Raw genomic sequence first — 23,975 nt, forward strand, 5'->3', positions numbered from 1 at the left:
TCCACATGCTAGCATGATATGTTTAGAGATAGGTATATTGTGTTAGGGATTTGAGATGATAGTGACCTGTTTTTAAAAGACTTGTAGCTAGGCTTTGCATGAGTAGGATTAATCCTTCCTTATCTTTCTCTCTTTTATTTAACTATAAAACAAACTTACAATTTTTAGATAACTTGTGTAGCAAAAATCTATCTATCAAATCCTTCTCACTTAATTCTCCAAGGTGTAGATTTCAGTTATGATCATTTAGATTCTTGTCTTAGGAGTGGAACGAAATCCCTACTCAAACTAGAAAAAAAAAAAAAAAAAAAAAAAAAAAAAAAAAAAAAAAAAAAAAAAAAAAAAAAAAAACAATGAGTAAGGAAATATTGAGTTTTAGCACGTAGTAAGTAAATTTCTAAAAACACTGAAAAGTGCTAAGATCACATATACTATGGAACTGGAAAAAAAACTTGTAAAACTTAGAGAGCATAATGAAGAATTGCAAAAGATCGAAACAAGAGTATTGGAAGATACATATTGTCTAAACTATCGTCCTCTCTCACTCTTAAGGATAAGTTAGTATTTTACCCAGATAACAATGTCATCGTTAGGACATGGTCTTTATTGTAAGTTAGATATTAGAGTTTAGTCATACTTGTGAGCACGTGTGACGCAGGCTCAAAAGAGCAAACAGCATGACCACTAGTCAACTAAGTTGACTAATGGTCAAGTAACAAAAGTAGGACCAAAAACTAATATTTCAACATTTATGGACCAAAGTCTAATTACCATAGTAATAGTAGGACCAATATCTAAACCCTCCTCCCAAAAAAAAAATACCAAATGGGCCAAAACCAGGTCAAACTAGGTCCAGTCAGCACTAGTCAAACTTTGTTTGCAAAGTCATACCTGACATACATGGCCAGACCCAAAGGCAATCTAATTTATGGGTCTAGTTGGATTTTGGGCTTTGGGGCAGGCCTTAATAAAAACAAAAAAAATTGTTTTAATGGGCTTTAATCTAAATGGAACTCAGAAGTCAAATGGAAAGTTGGCTCACCAAAGAACTCATCATCACCTACCCATAGAACAAAAAGGGTTAGTTAGTGTTAACCCCCCACACACTAAATGAGCCAATTAGGATCCCCCCCCCCCCCCCTCCAACTAGATGGGCAATTAGGGTCTCTCCCCAAATACACACAAAAAAAACACGGTCAACCCAAGTTAACTTTTTTTTTATGTGTGCTTGGGGGGGGGAGACCCTAATTTCCCCATCTAGTAGGGGGAATTAATCCTAATTGGCTCATTTAGTGGGAGGGTAATACTAGTTAACCCGAACAAAAAAACACCAACACAGTTAAACATAAAACTAAGTTGGGTTTTAAGAAACCTTATTGCCGCCCACAAGACCATTCCGCCAAATTATATGTTAGGATCCTGGTTGAGTAATTTACTATTCATTCCTTGACAACTCGGGTTTTCAAGGAACACTAGTTAGTTGTTTAACATTTGGTATCAAAGCCAACATCATGCCCAGGGTTCAAACCTTGGGAGGGGCAACCTAGAGACTGGATTAAAATGTGTGGTATTAAAAAAAAATGTGCCAAGTCATTGAATACTGATAGGTGAGTGGAGCCGCCAGTAGGGACCGTTATGATTTCGCCGAATGATTTACTATGAACCGCGAAACACCCACACACAGCGGAATAAGGGGTGTCACGGTTTGGTCAGAAATTTACATGTAGATCAGCTAAGATAACTCTGAGAATCCAATAGCTATGAATCAGAATCAACCTCTTGATCTTCTGTTGTATTCCTATTTTTAGATTGGACGTTGTGTGGGCAACGATCTACCAACCTCTCCTTTCTCACTTGGCCTCTATCACTCTCAAAAATGGAACCAATTTTGGATCTATTTTTCTTGAGCAAAACCTTGATTTTTCTTGTGTAGAAAATGGCCAGAGAAAGAGGTTTATATTTATAGGCTACAATAGGGATCATGAGGAGAAATTAGGATTGGGCCTCCTGATGGGCTTGGGCTTCCCATGTTTGCCCAGAACACATGGCCCAAGTCCGTCAACAAATGGCTTATTCCACTAAAGGCTATTGTTGCACTACCGCCCTAATCCCAAATTACGTGTCAGCATTTATAGGCTCCATATTATATGCTCGTTAATCTCTCCGTGTTTAAGATATCGAATGCCTGTTGATTAAGTCAAGTTACTGACAACTACATTAATCAACTTCTTATGTCCTTGAGTAGTACCACTCAACCTCATTGACATGTCGGATCAAATCCACCTGCAGGGTTTACATGACAATCCTTATGAGCTCCTCAAGGGGACATCATCAGCCCGACTTCTTGCGGGACACGGATTCCTTCTATAATCAACAACACACCTTACATACAATGTTATTACCCAATCCATCAAGTTTATTGATCCACAAATGAATCTCACTCATTGATGATTTAAAGCAATGTACAATGCACGTAAGTGCCCGTTATTATATCCGGATTAAGAGGACAAGCATCCATAATAATAGAGGCATTTGTTCTCTTATATAGTCAGTATAAAGAGAAACAACCTCACTTGGTCCTGTTCAATACACACAAAGTGTACTAATGTAATCATATAATCAAGATAGACTAATACCAGATTATACTACAACCGTACCAATGGTTTGTCCAAATCCATCTAGGTTGTGAATGATTACTTATACTTTATAAGGTACTTATGATATGATCTTCTGTGTGTCACCACACACCATATCATCTATAACATAAAGTATTAGACACATGCATATAACTAATAACATATATAATATGCATAACATTTGCCCATATGATTCTCATTCAAAATATAAAGAATTAGAGTTCTTACAAAAGTAATGCTTTTAGTATATAACCATATCACCGCCAAAAGGAGAAAGGGCTACCATCGGTTCAGTGTCGATAGAGTGAGTCGACGAGGACGTCAAACTTTGGAAGGGTGGTGGAATGTTAGGATCCTGGTTAAGTAATTGACTATCCATTCCTTGACAACTCGGGTTTTCAAGGAACACTGATAATTAACCGTATGGATGCATGTGATCTACATCCAACCATTGGACACTGCATCTCCAAGATACATAACTTTTAAAATCGCCAGATTCATATAAAAACGAGTTTTTAACCACATTTAACATCAGTTAACTACATGAATCTGAGATCAAAAACTACAAGCCACCGTATGGATTTAAAATATGGTATGAAGAGATCAATACTGGAAAATCTCAGCACCATAAACTGAAAACCGAAGGAGATCCAAAGTCCAAACTTGACAGAAAAAACATTTTCGGGAATTTTCGATTTCAACCTTTGACGGCGATACCCACCATAACCGGCGATCAAAACCCATCATCCACCATAGGATATGATCCTTAGATGATGAAGTACTTACTCCACAAATTCTGACCCCCCAGAAAAATCCAGTCACCGGAATCCGACGGCTCAATAACGTTGAAACCAAAAAAATAAAAAAATACTTAAAAAGAAATGATTTTTCTCAATTTTTTGTGAAGTGTGAAAAGTAGACTTTATGTTCTCTTCATGACTAACATCTAGGCGACTGATACCAATTGTAAAGATTTCTCCATAACCCATAATCACATGTCAATCGATAAAGAAAACAAATTGAAATAGGACATACCTGAAGCCATAACGGGTGACCAAGCAAATCCTATAAGCAGCGGAAGTTTGTGGTCTTCCACTCCAATTCCTCTTTCTATGTTATCTCACAATGGATGGAAAACTATGAGAATTAGAATAAGGTTTGGGGTGGGGACCTCAACTTATATATTATGGGTGTATTTCTATTATAAGTCCATCATGATAATAGAAATACGTTTAAGCCCAAAGAGTATATGCGCATATAGTTAAGTCCATACTCACTTTATACACGTGTCATGACCTAACACGTGTGATTTGAGACATGCTAATGACTCGGTCATGTTACTTTAAGATTATGGTTTAGTGAGTCTTCCCAATGTCACTCAGACATAGTTCAAAAATTAACAATTGTGTAATGTGTATGATCTATGTAGGTACACCTTAAGAATAAAAGTTCTAACTCGTATTTTATTGTTGGATAATTTATAGAAGATAAACAGATTATTTTTCTTTAATTGCTCTTTTGATAAAATGAACTGCTGATATATGTGAACCATTTGGATCCTTAAAAATCCGCATTAACATTTGGTCAAACATCTAGAGATTAGAAAGTTCTGTAGCATCTATCACTACCAGGCTGGAACACATGCTATTATACTTTTCGCAGTGGTTCTATTGCGTATAAGGCTTGTCTCATCAAAAAAGGCGCATTGGACATTGCATTGGACTTCCCTTGTACTAAAGCATTTTCTAGAAGCTGATCGTGACTGTCTAAACCCACAACACATTATTAACTACAATCATAAAGACTAGCTAAATAAACAAGGCATTCTATGGCGTTTTCTTTTGCCAACTTCCTTTACAAAATAGAACGAAAGGAGTTGTGCTCGCAGTTACAAATAATGACAGATTGTACAACCCAACTCAACTTTTGGGTGCACTAAGTAGCACCAGTGATGGAGAGCATTCCCAAATGTTAGGAGTAATTCTACGGAGACAGGTATTTTGGCCCAGTTTAGTGACTAGTTGACGTGTCTGGCAATTTTCTACTACTCTCTCAAATCCACTATTCAAACAAAGAAAACAAAATTACTCTACTATCCTTCTTATTCCCAATTTCTCATCTAATAATGTTTTAGAGCTTCTAGAGTACGCGGGATATATGGGTGCGCAGTCATCTCGTACCTTGATTGTAGTACATCTTGGAGCAATACACACTAACACACGCACCCTTGCCTGATGAGTGGCCCAGATGTGAGAGTACACCTGTTAGATTTTGCAATAATGTTTTATACTCTTAGACTCTGTAAATTGAAATTCCTCATCACTAAAGAACATAAAATTAGAAGAAAATTTTATTTGAGAGCTGGGTTTGCTAGAAAAGATAATTCCAAAAATTTATTAATGAAAAAGGATTTTCACAAGTTTTGCACTTGTAAAGAGATTTTGTCTCCAATCAAAACATAAAGATACCATCCTCTCTCTTTTTTTTTAAAAACAAAAATTGGTCTTGTTCAGTGTTCACCAGTGGAAGAGAGAAGGAGAGGTGGGAGTTAATGTTACCTAATACCTACAATTACAAAGGAAGGGATTGGGGGCTATTTTCGGTTTTTTAATTTTTTTTTGTCATGTGGGAAAGAGTTTAAAGAATCAGAAATAGCTTGTCGCTTCATCCATGTCACTAAACCAGGCCAAAAATAATGTCACCCTAGAATTATTGTAACTGCAAATATTAGACTGGACAAAAGCTATAAATTAGAGTGGACAAACGATGTTCACTGCAATGTTGTTAATAGCGTAATAAGTGTTGGCAGTGTAACGTTGCCCACTTCATTTCGAATGCAATACCAGTTCAGCCCCAAATGTTCACTACACCATAACAGTCTTTTTGTGACGTCAAATTGGCATCACAAATATTTTTTGTGACGCCATTTTGACGTCCCAAATATGGTGTCACAATTTGGCGTCATTTTTTTTTGCGACGTCAAAATGGCGTCACAAAAAATAGTGACGCCAAAATGGCATCACAAATTTGTGACGGCGTTTTGGCGTTACAAATATTTGTGACGCCAAAATAGCGTCACAAAAAATAGTGACGCCATTTTGACGTCACAAATTTATGATGGCTTTTTGGCGTCACAAATATTTGTGACTTCATTTTGACGTCACTAATCTAATTTTAGATTTAAAAAAAAAAAATTATTATTTACTCTCATACATCCACCCTGTAGAACTAGCCCATCTAAAATTCTAAAAACATTTACAAACCAAAACAACACATTTAAAAATCAAATAGCTCCATAAAATGCACAAGTACGCCATCATTTTCATTAAAGAATATAACATTCATTCTATCACTGTTAAAGTTTTCTAGTCACTAGCAAATACAAATACTAAGTATTTACATTTTTCAAAAGAAAAGTACAATGCAAAAAGTGCATTACATTGCGCTTACAACATTCTTCAAGGCAACAAACAAATGTCACGTACGTTGGATGTTTCATTTAACAAGAAAGGTTATATAGAATTTAACCTTAAATTGAAACTTAATATTTAGAACAAAGATAAAAATCAGTAGACATGCAAAGGTGGACTCAATCTCCCATCAGAGTTATCAATGACACCATCATGTCCATCCTGCTCATGCCAACTCTCTAACTCAACTTCATCAAGACTAAAAGACTAGAAGTGTGTGGAAATTGATGCAAAAGCACTTCTACCCTCACTGCAAGAAGCCAATTCTTTAAAAGCAATAAGAGAAGCAAGCAACTCCTTCCTAACTGGAAGGACCTGGAAAATGATATCCATTCCCAAATCATTATATAAACTCGAATCTATTATGAGGTCAAATAGTAAGAGGAGAAAGGACTAGCCTTAACAAAAAACAAAGGAGGGGAAATGGTCACTTACATATAGCAAAAATATTAAAGAAGGTGCATGATACATCCAAGAATAAGTATGAAGCACCGAATTACATGAAACAGATGCATTTGAAAAAGAGATGTTCTACACAACATGACAACAGATCCCCTTCATTGAAGAACTTTTGTGTGTTTCATTTATTTTTCTAGTAAGAAAATCTATCATATAATAAATGGATTACCAACCATGAATTTAGAAAGTTGAGCAAGAGAAAGCTAGATAGTTTTAAAGGCAGTTGGGAACAAACTATTGACTTGAGCAGGATGCAATATGTTGTATTCTATCCAACACGGACACGTGGATACATATCGACATTTTTTTTTTTTTTAATATGGCGCGTGTCCATGTAACATGGAGTCTAACAAGTATAATTTTATTCTTTGCCTTTCTAAATAATATTTTCCTTCCTCCAATCTAAACTTGTCCCCATTAAACTTGATCCTTCCTCATGCAAATTGACTACTTCTGTGAAAACCAACCTATGCCTCTACATATAACTAACTCTCAGCTTTCTAAACGCCTCAAGAGCATTAGCATGGCTTTGAAACCAACAAATAAATTGGATCTATTGCACCAGGGGAGAAAAATAAGATGTTGTGTTTGATTTTAGATAACAACTTATGATAGATTGGATACAACACATTGTTTCTTATCTATCCCTTTATTTTGCTTGATGGATTCTACTCATCGTAGTTCTAACAGAATGTTAATAAACTGAGACGCAAGGAAATCTTACATAAAAGGAGAAATAAACAATACAAATAAGAACTCATTATTCATTGTAATGCTCAACGCTAAAAAAAAAATATTCATATAACCCTTGTGAGTCATGATCAGACACTAAGTTCAAAAAGGTTACCTGGCATAGAACTTCGGAAGGTGGTGCAGAATTGAGGAACAATCTTTAACACTCATCTTTCTTTCCTCATGCGATCAAGATATGAAATAAAAAATAAGGTCACAAAATCAACACACACTTTCCAACAAGATATGGATTGGAAAGAATATAAAAACCAGTCACAAAATATACTTACTTATCATATACACGATCATTTGCAAAGGAAGTTTGTGAACCACAAATCGGTCTGCAATGGACTTGAACACATGAAAGCACCAATTACGCAGAGTAAAGCCATAATTATAACTTCTGCTTTCTGTAATTAACTTCCCTTCTGGGCCATATGAACTGTCGAGTGCTTTGATTAGGATTCCAACAACACCACCTCTTAACAACATTTCAAGACATCTAATAATATTCCCTACAAGAAACCAATCCTCAAATTACTCGCTCCTCCAAGTCACAAATAGAAAAATGAGTAAACACATTTAAATTGAAAGCAAACTTGAAAACCTTGCTAGACTTTTCAACCATCGGTCCCATTGCAGATGTAACTCCACCAACAACAACCAAAGTTGCCATAACCAAATTTTTGTTACTGTCATAAAGACAACCTCTAATTACCAAAAAAAAAATTACCTTTTGATTTATTGTTCAAGGCGAGACAAGCCAATGCCACATGCTTTGCTGTGTTTGGATCCACATCGCGGTACTGCAAGGGAAAGGTTGATTGTAAAAGCGATAAGGCCATCATGACTTATGTACCAAAGGCTTTTGATACTTAGCCCTTCACGAAGAACTAAACACCAAGGACACTAGCAATGGGCACTAGCAGGTCCATGGCAGCAGCCAGACACCAAAGAACGACACCGATAGCGGCGGACAAGAAGGCGGGCACCGGGCAAAACATCAACACCCAAAGTAGCAAGTAGGCACCCAACAGCGACACCACACCACCACCACCACCAGCATCAACAAGCGGGCACCCAAAGAACGACACCACTAGCAGCAAGAGCGGGCACCAAAGGTCCATGGCGGCGAAGAAGCGGAAGCGATGACACCGGCAAATGGCGGGTTTCCTCGAGCTACTTTGTTCACTTAATGAAGTTCTATCTTCAAAAAATGATTATATTAGATTGACTTTATGCAAATAAAAGATCCATATGGAAATTTTGGCAAATTCAAATCAAAAAGACTTCTACATCGGAGTACCTATAAACCAAAAAACTGAATAAAAAATAAATCACAAAAATATTGCATATACCGTAAGTGGTTGCATGCCAAATTGAACAAATCCCATCCTCAAACACGTGATAATTATAGGAAGTTAGGGATGGAAACAAACCGCTTAAACATTGTGTGTATGGCCTTCTAGTGTCCGAACACAACTTTTGGTTTGGTAGTTCCCACTGTTTTCCATCCGGTTTACGGCAAGAAAGTTTTAAATTATATGGTTAAATTTAGGCGATCGGGGAACCAAACCTTTGCGGTATGATCATCAGAACCAGTAATGAGATACGGCCTATCCCTGCCCGTGAAGTAATCACCACAGTTCACCCCTTTCATATGTGCATCTAAAGAAAAAAAATGTGGGTCGGGTGATCCAAGATTCCAAATCTAAACCATAAGAATCCATTAGATAGCCAATAGAGACTTCGCGATAAATATATATTCCGGACATAACAAGATAAAATGTTACAGCTCAAAACATGCTACTATAATGAAAAGTTTAGAATACCTTGATAGTGCGATCAAGAGACGCACTTGCAAAAGTGTTGGTGTCTTTCGGATTAAAAGTGACATGCATCACATAGTGTGAATGTCCTTCAAAAATATGAGTGCACATCCAACCTTTATCCCAATCCCAGAGCCTAACAAGCATGTCATCGGTAGCGGACAATACATATGGAAGTGTCGGATGGACCGCAATACATCGATGTAGTCCGTGTGTGCTTCAAAATACTACTTTATCCATCGTATTGTAATTATACACACGGATAAACATATCATCGATCCAGCAACAACCCATTGCTTTTCATGATAAATTTCGAGGAACGACCGCAAACCCATCATAAATTCTAAATATCCACAAGCTGTAAAATGTGAAAATGAGACAAATAAAGTGACATACACGGTAACTCGCGTGACCTCAAATTTCACAATTGTGCGGAATAATAACAACAGTTTAAATTTATCAACGCCTAGAATATATCTAAAAATGAAATATTCTTTGGATTGGACCTTATATTAAGTAAAAGCTAATATTTTAGATCTTAAGGAGAAAATGTGTATGGAGAATTCGACTGACTCAAAAGGACAAACACAAGTGTACAACACCGGTTATCTTGCGGGACTAATGTTTATCAAAAACCAAAAACATAAATAAACAAAGATAATCTCAACTGGTCAAATATCCATTATGAAAGAAACACTGAGCATGTCACAGAGAGATGATTTTGGATTTGTACAATTAGAACAACAAACTAAAGAACAAGACGTTAGGATTACCACTAAGAAATAGCTTCCTATGAAATCTCACTGAAAAGAACAAAGACCCAAAAGAGACTAGAGTGACAATAGAAGAGTGAAGGGTGAGAAAGCAACAGAAATAACAAAACAAGCTAAGAATCCAAAAACAATCGCAAAGATTTCAAAGATCATGTGGTCAAACCGTCTTCTTTGCTTAGGCATTTATGCCTAGGGCAGAAAATTTTCATTTCACATTCAGCCATGAGGAAAGACCTCAGACTTTCCCACACATACCATAGGCTTTCTTGTGAAAAGCAAACATCTAGGGCCAACTACTTAAGGGCAGCAAATAACATTCTTCTATCTATTTTACATGTGGCCCTCCGTCTAAAAAGATTAAACATTTATCTGCACCTGCATTTACCAGTTTACCGTCCTAGCCACTAAAAAACTTGACTAAAACACATTCACTACCTTTTCTCACTCTGTACTCACACAAACACTCTATCCATAAGAAGAAAAGGTGCTTTTTGTTCGATAGACAATGGTTTATTTCTCAGATAGGATCTCTCAAACTTGGATGAGAGTCTTTTGCTAGTGACTTGGGCATTTATAATATTGCTAATAAAAAATTGATCTTGGGCTCATGGATTTGAATTTTGAAGGGAAATATGTCTCGTAAACTGATAGACAATCATCTTTTAAAGTAGGAGAGTTTATAAAAGTAGAGATATTATATATGATTAACAAATGGGAACGGAATACATGTGTAGGATAAGATATCCTACAAAACAAACAGAAATAAACATTGGACAGCTCCCATATGAATGTCCACTAGCTTGGAGAGTTTATCAATTGAAAAATGTCCCATAGATCATTCTTGGGTTATTTCAGATCAACGGCTTTCCCTCATTGTTGAGTTATCCTATTTCAACAACAAAGCCTGTTAAGAAAATTCTTTAATAGTTTAATCGAAGTTGCTTGCTAAACTATACTCACAATAGAACATAGTTTTACCTTTTAACACGGTTTCTAGATCCATCACCTTTTTAGCAATAAAATTTTAATGGGCATGCAAATTATAACCAACCAAGAGAGGAGCCTAGGGCATCTGCGGGGACAATAAGACATCCTAACTAGGTTGGAAAACAACAAAATCTACATTGTTATACATTTAAATTGTTTTGTACAATTTTTCAAAGTCGAAAGGAGATGCATGAAACCATTGTAAAAACAAACAGAACAAGTTAAATCTGAAAGAATCCATGAAATCAGTCTAGCCATGCTAAAAAAACAACAAAAATGCCATCCAAACAAAGTTACCTGACAAAGTTTTTTTTCGGAGTAGAAAGCAAAAAAAAAGTAGTTAAGTTACAAAATTAGATGGTTTTATTCCCTCATTGCATTTCGACTTGACAAATAAAAGTTGCAAACATACCGGTTAAGTCAAGAAATGCCTCAGCATCAGCCACCTGTTCTCTAGGCGTTTGAACTATAAACCAACAACAAAATTCAACATATTAGCCAAAAAAAATGACATAAGGACGCCACCCCCATCAAACAGAGCCCACACACTTCCTCTTCTCATTCTTTTACAGACATTTTCTGCTAGGATGAGAGTCATTTGTGATTTTCAAATCCTCTCACTTACAGATTCATTGAAATGATGTTCTAAATCAGATTTACCTCGCACTTGATGTAGATGACAGAATTCCATTATATATAAACAACACCAATATGATTAAACATTGCCGCTGATGTTGTGTGAAACTCTGAATCAAGTGAAACCCGAAACTGACATGAAATTACAAACCCCAAAATCAGTGAATTACAAACCACAAAATCAATTTGAGAGAACCAACAACTAATAAAAATAATAACCAAATTGAACGACACTTGTTTTTAATTTTCAGAGAAATTAAGGGATTTGAAATTAGGGCTTTTAAAATTAGGGATTGTAACCATACAAATTATTCTAGGGCTTCAAAAACCTGCGAACATGGGATAAATAAAAGAGATCGAAAGAGAGATCGAGAGAGAGAGAGGGCTTACCGAACACTTTTGTGGATGTGAGTGTGACTCCTCGCGAATGGAGAAGAAGATGAAGAACACTTTTGTGGGGGTGGGGTTGGTCTGGATTGCTTGTTGCTTGTTCTTCTTCAAGAAAATGGAGTTGACGGAAGAGATGAGATCGATAAAACTTTGTTACAAATTTACGAGAGCTGCCCTTTGAAATTGCGTGACCTAACACGTGCCTTATTTCTGACGCCCAACAAGTCGTCAGTATGTTTTAGAATAAATGCCAAAATTAAATCACTTAAATTTCTGTATTTTGCTGACGGTAATTATCAATTTCTGACGCCAAAACACCATCACAAAATTTGTGACGCCATATTGGCGTCACAATTAGAAAATGCCCAGTGTCACAAATATGCTATTATGGTGTAGTGGTTGGTAAATACAGTAGTAAGGGCAAGCTATAAAAGTAACAGAAAGATCTATTTTCATCTATATAACAAAGAAGGGTAGTGCTGGACATCCAACACCACCCCCTAACCTTTGAATCTAGCTTATGAGATGGCAAATCCTAGGGCATATGAGGTGTGGGTTGTTTAATAGTGTGGAACAAGAGTGTTGCATCATTCTTGAAGTCAACAAATGCTGCTAGAATTTTAGTGGACTTCGGTTGGGCTTTTTTGTTGAGTTTCTAATGGGCTTTAATTGGAGTTTGTTTAGTACGGGGGGCAGATGTGCATCGGGGGGAGCCAAAATCTTGCGATATTTGTGTCATCTGGGGCGAGATGCGTCCTGGCGTATTTGAAGGTGAAGATATCTGATGTAGTAGTAGGGGGGATGGCACGCTTATCTGTGCCGTATTGGGGGCGGATGCATGACAGAAAGCAAAAGGAGCCGTATCAGAGTACTGAGGGGAGCAGATTTGCGTCGGGGCCGAAGTGTATGCGATATCGCGTGACGCATGATGCGGGCAAATACTAGTCTTAAACAAGCAAAAGCATACAAATAACTGAGTCACGAAGATATAACCCAAGTATATAGGCAAAATAGGAGGGTAAGCTTGAAAAATGTACCTGAGAGACTTGGTGAGGCCCGCTGAACGAATAGAAAAGCCCATTACTTGTTGCGATATTTTACATTTTACCGAAATTGGAATTTTTTTACATATTGCATAGACAAAGTTCTTTAACATTTTTGTGTTTTGCAGTGCCTGGTGATAGAAATAGGTGATTCCATCGAGCACTCATCAAATTGGATTAGGCAACTCCTAAAAAAAAAAGAAATTTTACAAGTTTGCCATATTACAAGTTTGCCATCAAAGCCCAAGCCCAGCAATCTCGCCAAAATGAACCCCTCGGGCCGTTTGGGTGTGCACTCAAACGATCCCGTCATGCCGTTTGAGTGTACACTCAAACGATTCCGCCATGTCATTTGAGTATACACTTAAACAGCTGGTCCACATCGTTTGAGTGTGCATGAAAACGACTCCACCACATCGTTTCAGAGTACACGCACTCGACTGAGCCTGTCATTTAAAACTTAGGTCTCTAGAATTCCATGGAACGGTCTAAGCATGTCGTTTGAGTGTACACTCAAACTGCTTCACCATATCGTTTGAGTGTGCATGAAAGCGACTCCACCACATCGTTTCAGAGTACACGCACTCGGTATGAGCCTGTCGTTTAAAACTTGGGTCTCTGGATTTCCATGGAATGGTATGCGCGTGTACACTCAAACGGCTTGGTCACATCATTTGAGTATGCATTTAAACGGCTTGTACATATTGTTTGGGGCTTCTATGGACCGATGTGGTGAAGTCGTTTGGACTAAAATAATTGAGAAGTTATAAAAACCAAGGAAATTCCTGATTAACCAATGATTAGCCCAATTAACCAATAAAATTTGATTACATAAACACCAATTACACTTTTCTTATACATATATAAACACCGAACACTTTTCTTATAATACAAATCATTAATCGATCGTAATTGTACAATAATTTATTTAAACAATTATCTGTAAAATTGAATTAGTAATGATCAATTATCAACACATCCCAATTGAATTAGGAAAATTGAAATCCGATTTAAAAAATTGGGTTAGGAACAACACAATTAGTTACTCCAACACAATTACATGCACTCTGCACTATTTATCTGTTATGACATAGTATCTATATAACCAAGTTAAAAGATGTAATCAAACATACCAAAATCTAAAATAATGTAATCAAACATGCCAAAATCTAAAATAATAATTTGTTTTATATATCTAAACTTGTTATTTTTCATTTTTTTTTTTCCAATTATGAATCATAAACTAGTTTGGGGTTTGGGGTTCAAGGTTTACAAATTTCGTAGCAACATATTTCACTTAATTATTCGAAATAATAATTTGTTTTATATCTAAACTTGTTATTTTTTATTTTCTTTTTCAAATTGTGAGTCATAAACTAGTTTGGAGGTTTAGGGTTTAGGGTTTACAAATTTATGTACCGACATAAAAAAATTTTAATTTCAAACATATTTCACTAAATTATCCAAATCTAAAATAATAATTTGTTTTATATCTAAACTTGTTATTTTCTATTATTTTTTCAATTGTGAATAATAAAATAGTTTGGGGTTTAGGGTTTGAGGTTTAGGGTTTACAAACATATTTCACTCAATAATTCAAAATATAACAAAATTTTAAATTCCTTTACATAGAATACTCAAGTTTCTCATTTACTCAACTTTACTCCTTTTTTTCATTAAAATCCTTACTCCTTATATAGAATACTCAAGTTTCTCTACATACTTAAGTTTCTCTGCATATTAGAATACTCAAGTTTCTCTAAATGGAACATGAAGATGAAGAAGAAGTATTTGAGGTAATGTTTGAGGTGCAACAACAAATTAGAGAAGGAGAAAATAGAAGATATGTTGAAAGTGAAGAAGTGGAACAAAATGTTGAAGGTGAACGTGAAGAATTTGAAGATGCGACTAGTCGAGCAAATGAGATGTCGAGAAATCGTTGACGACAAAGTGCAAACCTAAATAATGAGATAACACTTGATTAGAATGAATACAAAATACTTGATTGATTAAATGAATAAATGAATGCAAAACACTTGAATGAATACAAAACCCTAGGCCAAACGACATGGCTGGGTCGTTTGGGGACACCATGGAATGACATGGCTGGGTCGTTTGGGGACATTATGGAACGACATGGCTGGGTCGTTTGGAGACACTATAGAACGACATGGCTGGGTCGTTTGGACCCTATATGGAACTACATGGCTGGGTCGTTTGGACTAAATTTAGTTAGAAGTTCATTTTTTTTTTTTTTTGTGACTTTGAAATCCCTCATTACCTAAATGCAAATTGTTTGAGACTCTTGTTTTATTCTTCTATATGTAGGATTCTTTGCCACTATCCGGAAACCGATCCTCTGCAAACTTGAATGACGTAGATTGTCAACCGATTTTAAGTGATACAATAGAAATTTTTACTACGGAAGAGTATGATTGAGTAGGCATTGATTTCATTTTTTTTTTTTTTAATTTTCTAGATGAAATTTTATTAGTGTATTAATAATAATTGTTGTTTTTTATGTGTTTAGGTCTTTCATATATGTAGCGAGGCAATCGGTTGGGCAACTGCTAGAGGAAAACAAGTTAATGTTGTTGTGGTCATTGAAAAGTCAGAGTGTGCCAAGGGAAACCGAGTAGCAAGATTGAATTTGGCTTGCGAGTGCTCGGGTGTGTATCGGTCACACAAGAAGGAAGGCGAAGGGAGGGCTAATAAGAGAAGGTCGGGAACCAAGAAATCGGGATGTCCATTTAAGTTAAAAGGTGTTTTCCAACGTGGCACTGTCGATAGTTGGAAAATAGAAGTTAGAAATGGTATTCACAACCATATATTGGTGAAGACCCTTGAAGGACATGCATTTGCTACCCGTCTAACCGTTCCAGAGTTCGAGTACTTGTCAGAGATGAGTAACTGTGGAATAAAGCCTAAACAAATTTTGGATTCCATCAAGAATAGGTATTATGAAAACACATCTAGTATATCCCAAGTCTACACTGTAAGGCAAAAGGTGAGGAAATTAGATATGAACGGTCTCACACAATTGCAGAGATTGCGTGAGTTGTTAGCAAAAGAACATTATTTTGATGAGTTGAGACAGGATGAGAATACTAAGGAGATAACGGGGTTGTTATGGACCCATCCAGAAGGTGTTAAGTTGCCTCAGACTTTTCCAACAGTTTTCATGTTAGACGCTACCTACAAAACTAACAGGTATCGGTGGCCTTTCGTACAGTTTATTGGGGTAAGTTCAACGTGGAAGTCTTTTCACCGCGGTGTCGAAAAGTCTTTGCCGATCTGAAACAACAATCGACTATAAGTGGGCCCTGCATCATTTTAGCGGCTTGCTTGGTGATATAAGCCCATCCGTGATTGTGTATGACAGGGACTTGGCCCTGATGAGTGCCGCTGACAAAGTTTTCCCTAACGCACACAAGCATCTATGTAGATGGCATATCGCTACGTGTGTCCTTTCAAAATGTTACAATATTTTTCCAACTACATAACTTGTAGAGAAGGCCCAGTTCTCGTAGAACACTGTAGTCAAATCGAAGACAGAGGTTATTTTCCAGTGTAGATGGGATGCCTTGGAAAAATATTACAAGGTTAAATACTCCAATTTTGTTAGTTATTTGCGAGAGACTTGGTTTCCTCACAGGGATCGATTCGTATGTTGTTGGACTGACCAACACATTCATTTTGGGAGTACAACGACTAATAGAGTTGAAAGGTCCCATGCTCAGGTGAAACGTGTACTAGGAAATGCAAACTGTCATGATTTTTTGAGTATGTTTAGCTTAATCCACCCGATTCTAGAGATCCAGATGTCCGAGATTAGAGCTACCTTCGAGAGAAGTACGATTGTAACTCAGCACCATCACCGGATTCCTTTATTTCGTGAACTCAGAGGCCTTGTCTCATGCAAGTGTTTGGACTTGCTATTTGAAGAAATAGATACCCGCGTAAAGCGTGTTAAAGATGGAGAGATCATGTGTTAGTGCTATTTGCACACGAGCCATGGACTGCCATGTGCTCATGAATTAATTAAGTTTGAAGAGCAAGAGCGGTCCATCCCTTTGACTGCTATCGACCCCTTTTGGAAAACATTGTCTGTTTCTCCTAATGTGTTTGTGGGTGTTGGTCCCGATGTTACACTTTCGATGGACTTGTTCATGAATAGGTTTGCAATGGTTTCTAAAGAAGAGCAGAAGGTTATGATTAGGAAGCTTATGGAGATTATCGTACCAGAAAGTACATGGCTAGTACCGCCTCGTTAGGAAGCGAAAACCAAAGGTCGGCCGAAAGGTAGCTACAGCAGAAAGCTTCCAACTGGAGATGAGAACTCTTCAAAGCAAGATCCATCTCATTTTGAACATTCTCAACGTGACCATGAGGAGTGGGTCTCATCACAACCAAACACTACGCCCACCCAAAACACCCACACCACATCAAGAAAGAAGCCTTCTCCAAAAATACTAACCCAAAGCACCCACACCACACCAACAAATAAGCCTTCTCTAAAAACACCAAAAACAACCACACCAAGAAATAAGCCTTCTCCAAAAACAGCCACACCACGAAATGTGAGAGATGGGTTAGAGTTTGGAAAGAGGAGGGGTCCTAAGGATTACGGGTTGGATATTCCTGAAGAAATGCATAAATACATTGTTAGAGTTCATGACCCTGTTGGATATTCCTTAAATAAGTGGATGAGCATGCCCTTTGCTAGATACCTATTTGCTTCAAGATTTAATGTTGTCCTCATGCATTTAGGAGCTCGTCAGTGCTTCCTTATCATGCCGCTGAAAACCCAAGCAAATCCTGAGAGAGTGAAAAAAGTGTTGGGTAGCGCACATATTTGTGGAAATCATTTTATCAATATTGAACTTGTTGAAGATTGTCCGGTTCCTCCAGTAATGCGCCAATGGCTTAGAACTCGATATGATATTACTAAAAGTTGGAATTTGGCCTTAACAGCAAGGCAATTGCAATTTATGGCTTTAAACATTCCCAATCTAATATGGGAAAATGAGCCCGTTGAAGACCCAATAGTACATGTTATCGACTAAGTTGTTTGTATGTTGTCGATATGATATTTTGATATAATTTGTAAATTCATTTTGACATGTTATTTTGATGTAATTTGGAACAAGTGTAATTTGATTTTATTTTTATGTTATTTGGAAAAAGTTGGAGTTCGGGGTTTTATTTGATTTGATTTGGAAATTGAGTGATCGACTAAGTTGATTCGGACGACAATCGAGTGATTTGGAAATAATGTTCATATGTTGTCGATATGATATTTTGATGTAATTTGATTTGATTTGATTTGATTTTACTTAATTTTACCCCAAACGACATGGTCAAGTCGTTTGGCCTTTATACCAAACGGTCTGAGCTTGTCGTTTGGCATAACGGCCAAACAGCCTGAGCTGGTCGTTTGAGACAAAGTTGTCTGTTTTTTATCCAAACGGTCTGAGCTGATCCTTTAGCCTTTATGCCAAACGATGAGGCTGGGTCGTTTGGACAAATTTTTTTTCTATTTTCATTTTGTTTTTACAACAATTTCATTTCCAAAAAACAAACAATTTCCACTTTCAAAACATCAAATTCATATACCAATACATCAAATCGCGATCAAATTCATATACACTTTGATATAAACTCAAATTCATAAACTCAAGTTCAAATTGATGTTGTCGCAGTAAATTCATATACACTTTGATATAAGCTCAAATTTATAAATTTACTTTGATATACCAATACATAAACTCAAGTTACTTTTTACGCAACCCTGTTGGCGATGGCAATCAAATTCAATTCGAATACGCAATCAAATTCAAATACATAAACTATGTAAAAAAACCTAACTTATAATTCCTGAATTTTTTTTGCCATAACCTCCTCTGTTTTATTGATATATTCATATCTAAAACTCATCAAACAGCCTGCTAATAAAGAAGTCATTACAAACAACAATCTCAAACCCCATATTACAAGTAATGGCGCACAGTTATTACAAAATACATCAAATTCAGAAATACATGCATAAATTACATCAACATCAAAGGAAGCCGCACTAAAAAATCAATTATGTCTGTATCCCCCACCACTATACTTGCACCTACTCAAGTTGTATGCCTCCTCGAGCTAAGACCTTTGCCGGGAATATTATTCTCACCCAATTGCAGACCTCTCTCTAGCAATTGACTCGTTTCATCGATGACGTTGTTCTATCGAAATAAGAATACAAAACAATTATTAATTACCATTTTAAAATAAGAATGTGAGAATAAAATAAAAATAAGAATACAAAACAATAAGAATACTAACAATCGATGCATAAGATGGAAGTGTCTCCATGGAGAAATGGAGAGGAAACTGCTCGCGATTTATCAATCGAATGTGAGAATGCCTCACATACCACTCCATGTACTCTGAATAGCACTCCCATGGATAAGTAGAGATGGGTCCTCGATTGTTGGGTTGGATCACATGATTCTGCCACGAGTCCCAATATGCAGGCCCAATAGTTGTCCATGTCCATTTCACTTCATACCCGCGTCCGGCTACAGTCCTCAACGAGTAATTTGGTGTTAGAGGAGCTGCAAGTATAAACTGCACATGACCCAACTGACGCATGACCCTTGCAACGCAATAAATCTCCACAACGTCAAAAAAGTATATCACTCCCTCAAAAAAGGTAATTTCATCGACTGGGCATTCATCTCTGACATTCTTGTATGGACACCAATCAACCTTAAACAAAAATAAAATGTGTCATTAATCACATACTCAAATAATCAATTACTAAAAAGAAATTGAAACAAATTGAAATACTTACAGTCCACACTGCTATATCATCAATTATAGCTTGGTAATACTGCAATGCATATGCTGGGTTCTCATAGTGTGTGGCGCTAACTGCGTGTCTAAGAACACGCGACCCAGCTAACTAATAGTCAAAGTTTGGGATTGGCTTGAATAGCGGGAAATACTCATAGATCCACGCCTAGATATATACACACACAGTTAACATACTAATAGAATAATATAATTAACATTAAAAAAAATCTGCAAAATATTTAAGTTTTACATGTAGAAGAGTCAGGAAGCCCGAAACACCTTTCACCTTCGCACACGAGGTAGTCCCAAGTGCTCTATACAAAAAGACCAAAATTGCTGCACCCCAAGCATACTCGCCGATCTCTTTGAATTTCAGCAACTTGGTCAAATAATAAACAGGCACTCCGGTCCCAGACTTGTCAGGGAAGATGGTACATCTAAAGAAAAATAGTAGATAAGCTCTTACAGCCCTCTGTACCTCCGTCAAAGTTGACACCTTCCCTGTTACACCTTGCCCTTTATCACAGACCTTCCCAACAAACTAGCTCTATAGGAATTCCAGCGCCTTACCTTTGAAACGAACCGGGTCACGCCCATCTCCTTTTTAATCACAGTTCCAGACACACGTGAAGCATTTGTAGGAGACTCTCCCGATTGTTCACGTCAACTCCGTGTTCCCTCTCACTGCTCTGCCTCTAATTGCGACGTCTAGGATTTGGGAGACATCATCCAAAGTCACAGTCATCTCCCCAAATGGCATATGGAAGGTGTTGGTCTCTGGATGCCACCTCTCCACAAATGCAGAGATCAACACCGGATCTTGATGTTTGTAACACCCAAATACCAGATCATAAAATCCAGTCCCCCTAAGCTGATTTTCAACTGGGAGATCTTTTGAACTCCTTTCGGAGATCCATTTGGTTTAACTTGGCTAGATCGCGGAACACACTTTAACACTTCAGGTGTTCACTTTGAAACAATAAAGAGTCAATGAGGAGAAGCAAAAGGTTTTGTAAAGACAAAGGAAAATCAAGATACTAAGTCTATGATAATACCTTATGTTCTCAAACATCACGAGCCACATGCACCGAATAGTCATACAGAAGCTGAGACTCAGTAGGGCCACCACCATATACACCTCGTGTATATTCCAAATCATCTTTGGATTTTCTCACATAGTCTACCACTGGAGGTGCTTGGACTTCGACCGGTGCTTCCACTTCCATCAATTCTTCATATCATCACCCTCCTCCTCTTCATCACCCTCTTCATCACCATCATCATCTCCATCCTCACCATCATCATCCCCATCATCTCTATCCTCACCATCATCATCCTCATCATCATTAGTTATACTCTTCCCATGATCCATTGCTACATTTACATCTATATCTAAATCTTTATCTACATCATCTAAATCTTTATCTACATTAATCTCAGTTTCACTCTCAGTCTCATTCTCAGTCTCACTCTCACTCTCTACATTACTCGGAACAACCTCATTGTGGTCCCCTCTACGCACTGAGGCCGAGGTGCCCGCACTCCTTTTTCTCTTCTTCTCTCCTTCTACATCACCTACATTCATAGGATCATCATCTGCTTTTCTATCGCCTTCTACTTAACCCGAAGTTCGTTATTTTCGACCCTTTTCTCTCTTCTTTCTTCGGAGCTCAAGCATCATCATGCGACGAAGAAGAACTGCTGCCACTAAACAACTTCTTTACACCATTGAATGTAGTTTTCATTACATTCTTGACATTCTTTGATTGAGGCATTGCTACAAAGAAAAATAAAACAAGTATTAGTAATTATAATAAACAATTCCCTTGCACTACAACTAATAAACAATTAATAAAGAACTTCAAGCTAAAAAGGGGCTACAGCTCCCTTGCACTACAACTATAAACAATTAATAAAGAACTTCAAGCTAAATAGGGGTTGCTAAGGAGACATGGTAAATAATGGTAAACCTTTAAGTCAAGCTGTGTTTCTAACAACACTCATAGACAATGCTCATCAATTACAATGGACTACAATTTTGCCAACTAGAATTTGAGTGCGTAAATATCCTCTGAGGAATCTAAGTACATGTCAAAATTGTGATAAACAAATTAATCACTTCAGCTAAAACAAACACATAAGCCAATCTCTACATATGTTCATTTCTTCCATTCAGACCAAAAACACAACATTCCTATCCACACAATAGGTAATGCTTAAAACCTATAGCTAATTATACAAAAACTCACCTCATATAAACCACAATACAAACATTATTCCAAATTATACCTAAACAATGCATCACATATAGATCGAAAACATTACTTAAAAGTCGAAATTATCCAATTACAACAAGTTAGAACTTATTAAAAACTACATTATCAACAAAAATTCAACATGCCCCATTTCATATAACAACCCAAATGTCTCAAAAACAAAACATAAAATCTAACAATTGGATAGCTATCCGAATCGCAAATAACCCGGATTTCATATATAGTTCTAAAAAGACTGAAAAACATAAATTAAAACACGAACTGCTTTTCAAACTATCGCGAGCGGCTGATTTCAAAAGAGACTGATTTCAACGAATAAGAGAAATCAGCCATGGAATAAAATTTAACAATCCTATCCATTTCGCGGATGCAGCTTCCTCTTCATTTCTATGGATTGTACATATATACATGGCTGATTATTTTAAAATATATAGAAAATAATACCATAAAAAATAATACCATAAAATAATACCATGATTTCAAACTATCCATTTATTGTATAATGAAGTGATGTAGTCCTTATGTCTGAAAATGAAGCATACGTTTAGAGCTTATATCAACATTCAAGTGACAAACTTGCGATCTTCAAGGAGGAAATAATATGCTTAAACGAGATAACAGATAAATAATCCAACCAGCTCAAGTATGCATATGACTTAATGGTGTGACACTGAAACTTGAATGAAGTAGCTTTGAGGCATTGTTGATGTGTATTCTTACTTTACAGAACTACAACTTCACATTGGAATTTCATGGAGTCCATTTCTGGTCGAACTAGATGAGACTAATAAAGCTGGTAGGTGTTTAAAGCTCGATACACTTCCACCGTCGGCTAAAAAGTGGCAAGGTGCTGACATTATGGTTTTCAACACAGGCCATTGGTGGGCACACACTGGCAAATACCAATCGTAAGTGCTCCCTTCCTAATTCTTATGCACATCTGCATGCGCACAACGCGCTCAAAACCCAAACATGCTCCCCTGACCCCTCGGTTCATAACCACTCAAAGAAGTTGTTATAATGCAGGTGGGATTTCTTCCAACACGATGGTAAGTTGGTCAAAAATTTGGAGCTTGAAAAGGCATTTAAGATGGCTATGAAGACATGGTCTAATTGGATTCATGGCAATGTTGATCCTGCTAAGACTACTGTCTTTTTCAGAAGTGTCTCACCAAAACATAAAGGGTACATTTGCATCTCAACCACCACATAACTTACGATATTATTCCTCTATTGACTTCCCTATACAGCAATGTGAACACTTCTATCTGCAGGAAGCAGTGGTCCTACAATGAAACTCAACCAATCCAAGATGAAGCATACATTCCATTCTTTCCAACAAATACCCAATACTTGTAATAAGAAACTGATCTCAACAAAACAATAATATAGCTGAAAATCAGTGTATATAAAGAAAGAAAAACTAACAACTCGTTTCGTTTAGACACAATGTCAAACACGTTGGTGCACTGGTATACTTGACGAAATATAATACGAAACAAACAGTCAACAGTCAATGGGTTTAAGTGTTTAACTGTTTAACAAAGATAACTAACAACAAACTCAAGGACAAACAAATATATCACAACCAGAAAATGGACAAGGAAATGAACATAAAGAAGAAAAGAATTGAAGTTTACCAGTTTGTTATTGGTTAGTTTCGTGGCCAGTAAGTGATGAAGAAACTGCTGTGCTTCCAACTTTCAATTGGGTGCGTGTGAGTGTCTGACTTCTTTCGTGTATAAAGATCGACAACTATTTGGAGTCAAACATACAAATAAAATTCAAAATGCAAGATATTGAATTGTGGTGATTTAACAACAATGTGGTTAGATTGGTTTGTCCAAACAGGAATTAAAACGGTGAGAAACTCGAATTAAAATGATCTTTGGTAGGTTTTT

General features: G+C 36.8%; 1 protein-coding gene, 1 long non-coding RNA gene and 1 pseudogene across 2 annotated transcripts; all 3 read right to left on the reverse strand.

Annotated features, from left to right (window-relative positions):
- Positions 1-6,313: 6,313 nt before the first annotated feature.
- Positions 6,314-9,420, reverse strand: LOC147525273 (coatomer subunit beta'-2-like; annotated as a pseudogene).
- Positions 9,421-11,204: 1,784 nt separating this feature from the next.
- LOC147525274 (uncharacterized) lies at positions 11,205-12,081 on the reverse strand. Its single transcript, XR_015197915.1, has 3 exons — positions 11,913-12,081; positions 11,547-11,654; positions 11,205-11,352 (listed from the first exon to the last, which is right to left on the reverse strand). It is a non-coding gene; the product is annotated as an uncharacterized LOC147525274 (long non-coding RNA).
- Positions 12,082-18,837: 6,756 nt separating this feature from the next.
- LOC147525275 (uncharacterized) lies at positions 18,838-21,405 on the reverse strand. Its single transcript, XM_086605879.1, has 5 exons — positions 20,854-21,405; positions 20,085-20,767; positions 19,797-19,964; positions 19,286-19,711; positions 18,838-19,185 (listed from the first exon to the last, which is right to left on the reverse strand). Exon 1 carries the CDS (start codon positions 21,381-21,383, stop codon positions 21,024-21,026), a length of 360 nt encoding a protein of 119 aa, XP_086462005.1. The 5' UTR covers positions 21,384-21,405; the 3' UTR covers positions 18,838-19,185; positions 19,286-19,711; positions 19,797-19,964; positions 20,085-20,767; positions 20,854-21,023.
- Between the last annotated feature and the right edge of the window lie 2,570 nt (positions 21,406-23,975).

Source organism: Coptis chinensis, chromosome 1 (assembly GCF_015680905.1).
Source record: "Coptis chinensis isolate HL-2020 chromosome 1, ASM1568090v1, whole genome shotgun sequence".
Classification (NCBI taxonomy): Eukaryota; Viridiplantae; Streptophyta; class Magnoliopsida; order Ranunculales; family Ranunculaceae; genus Coptis; species Coptis chinensis.

Coding starts and splice junctions, on each gene's coding strand:
- LOC147525275 (XM_086605879.1), bottom strand. CDS start 21,383: ATGAATGTAGGTGATGTAGAAGGAGAGAAGAAGAGAAAAAGGAGTGCG.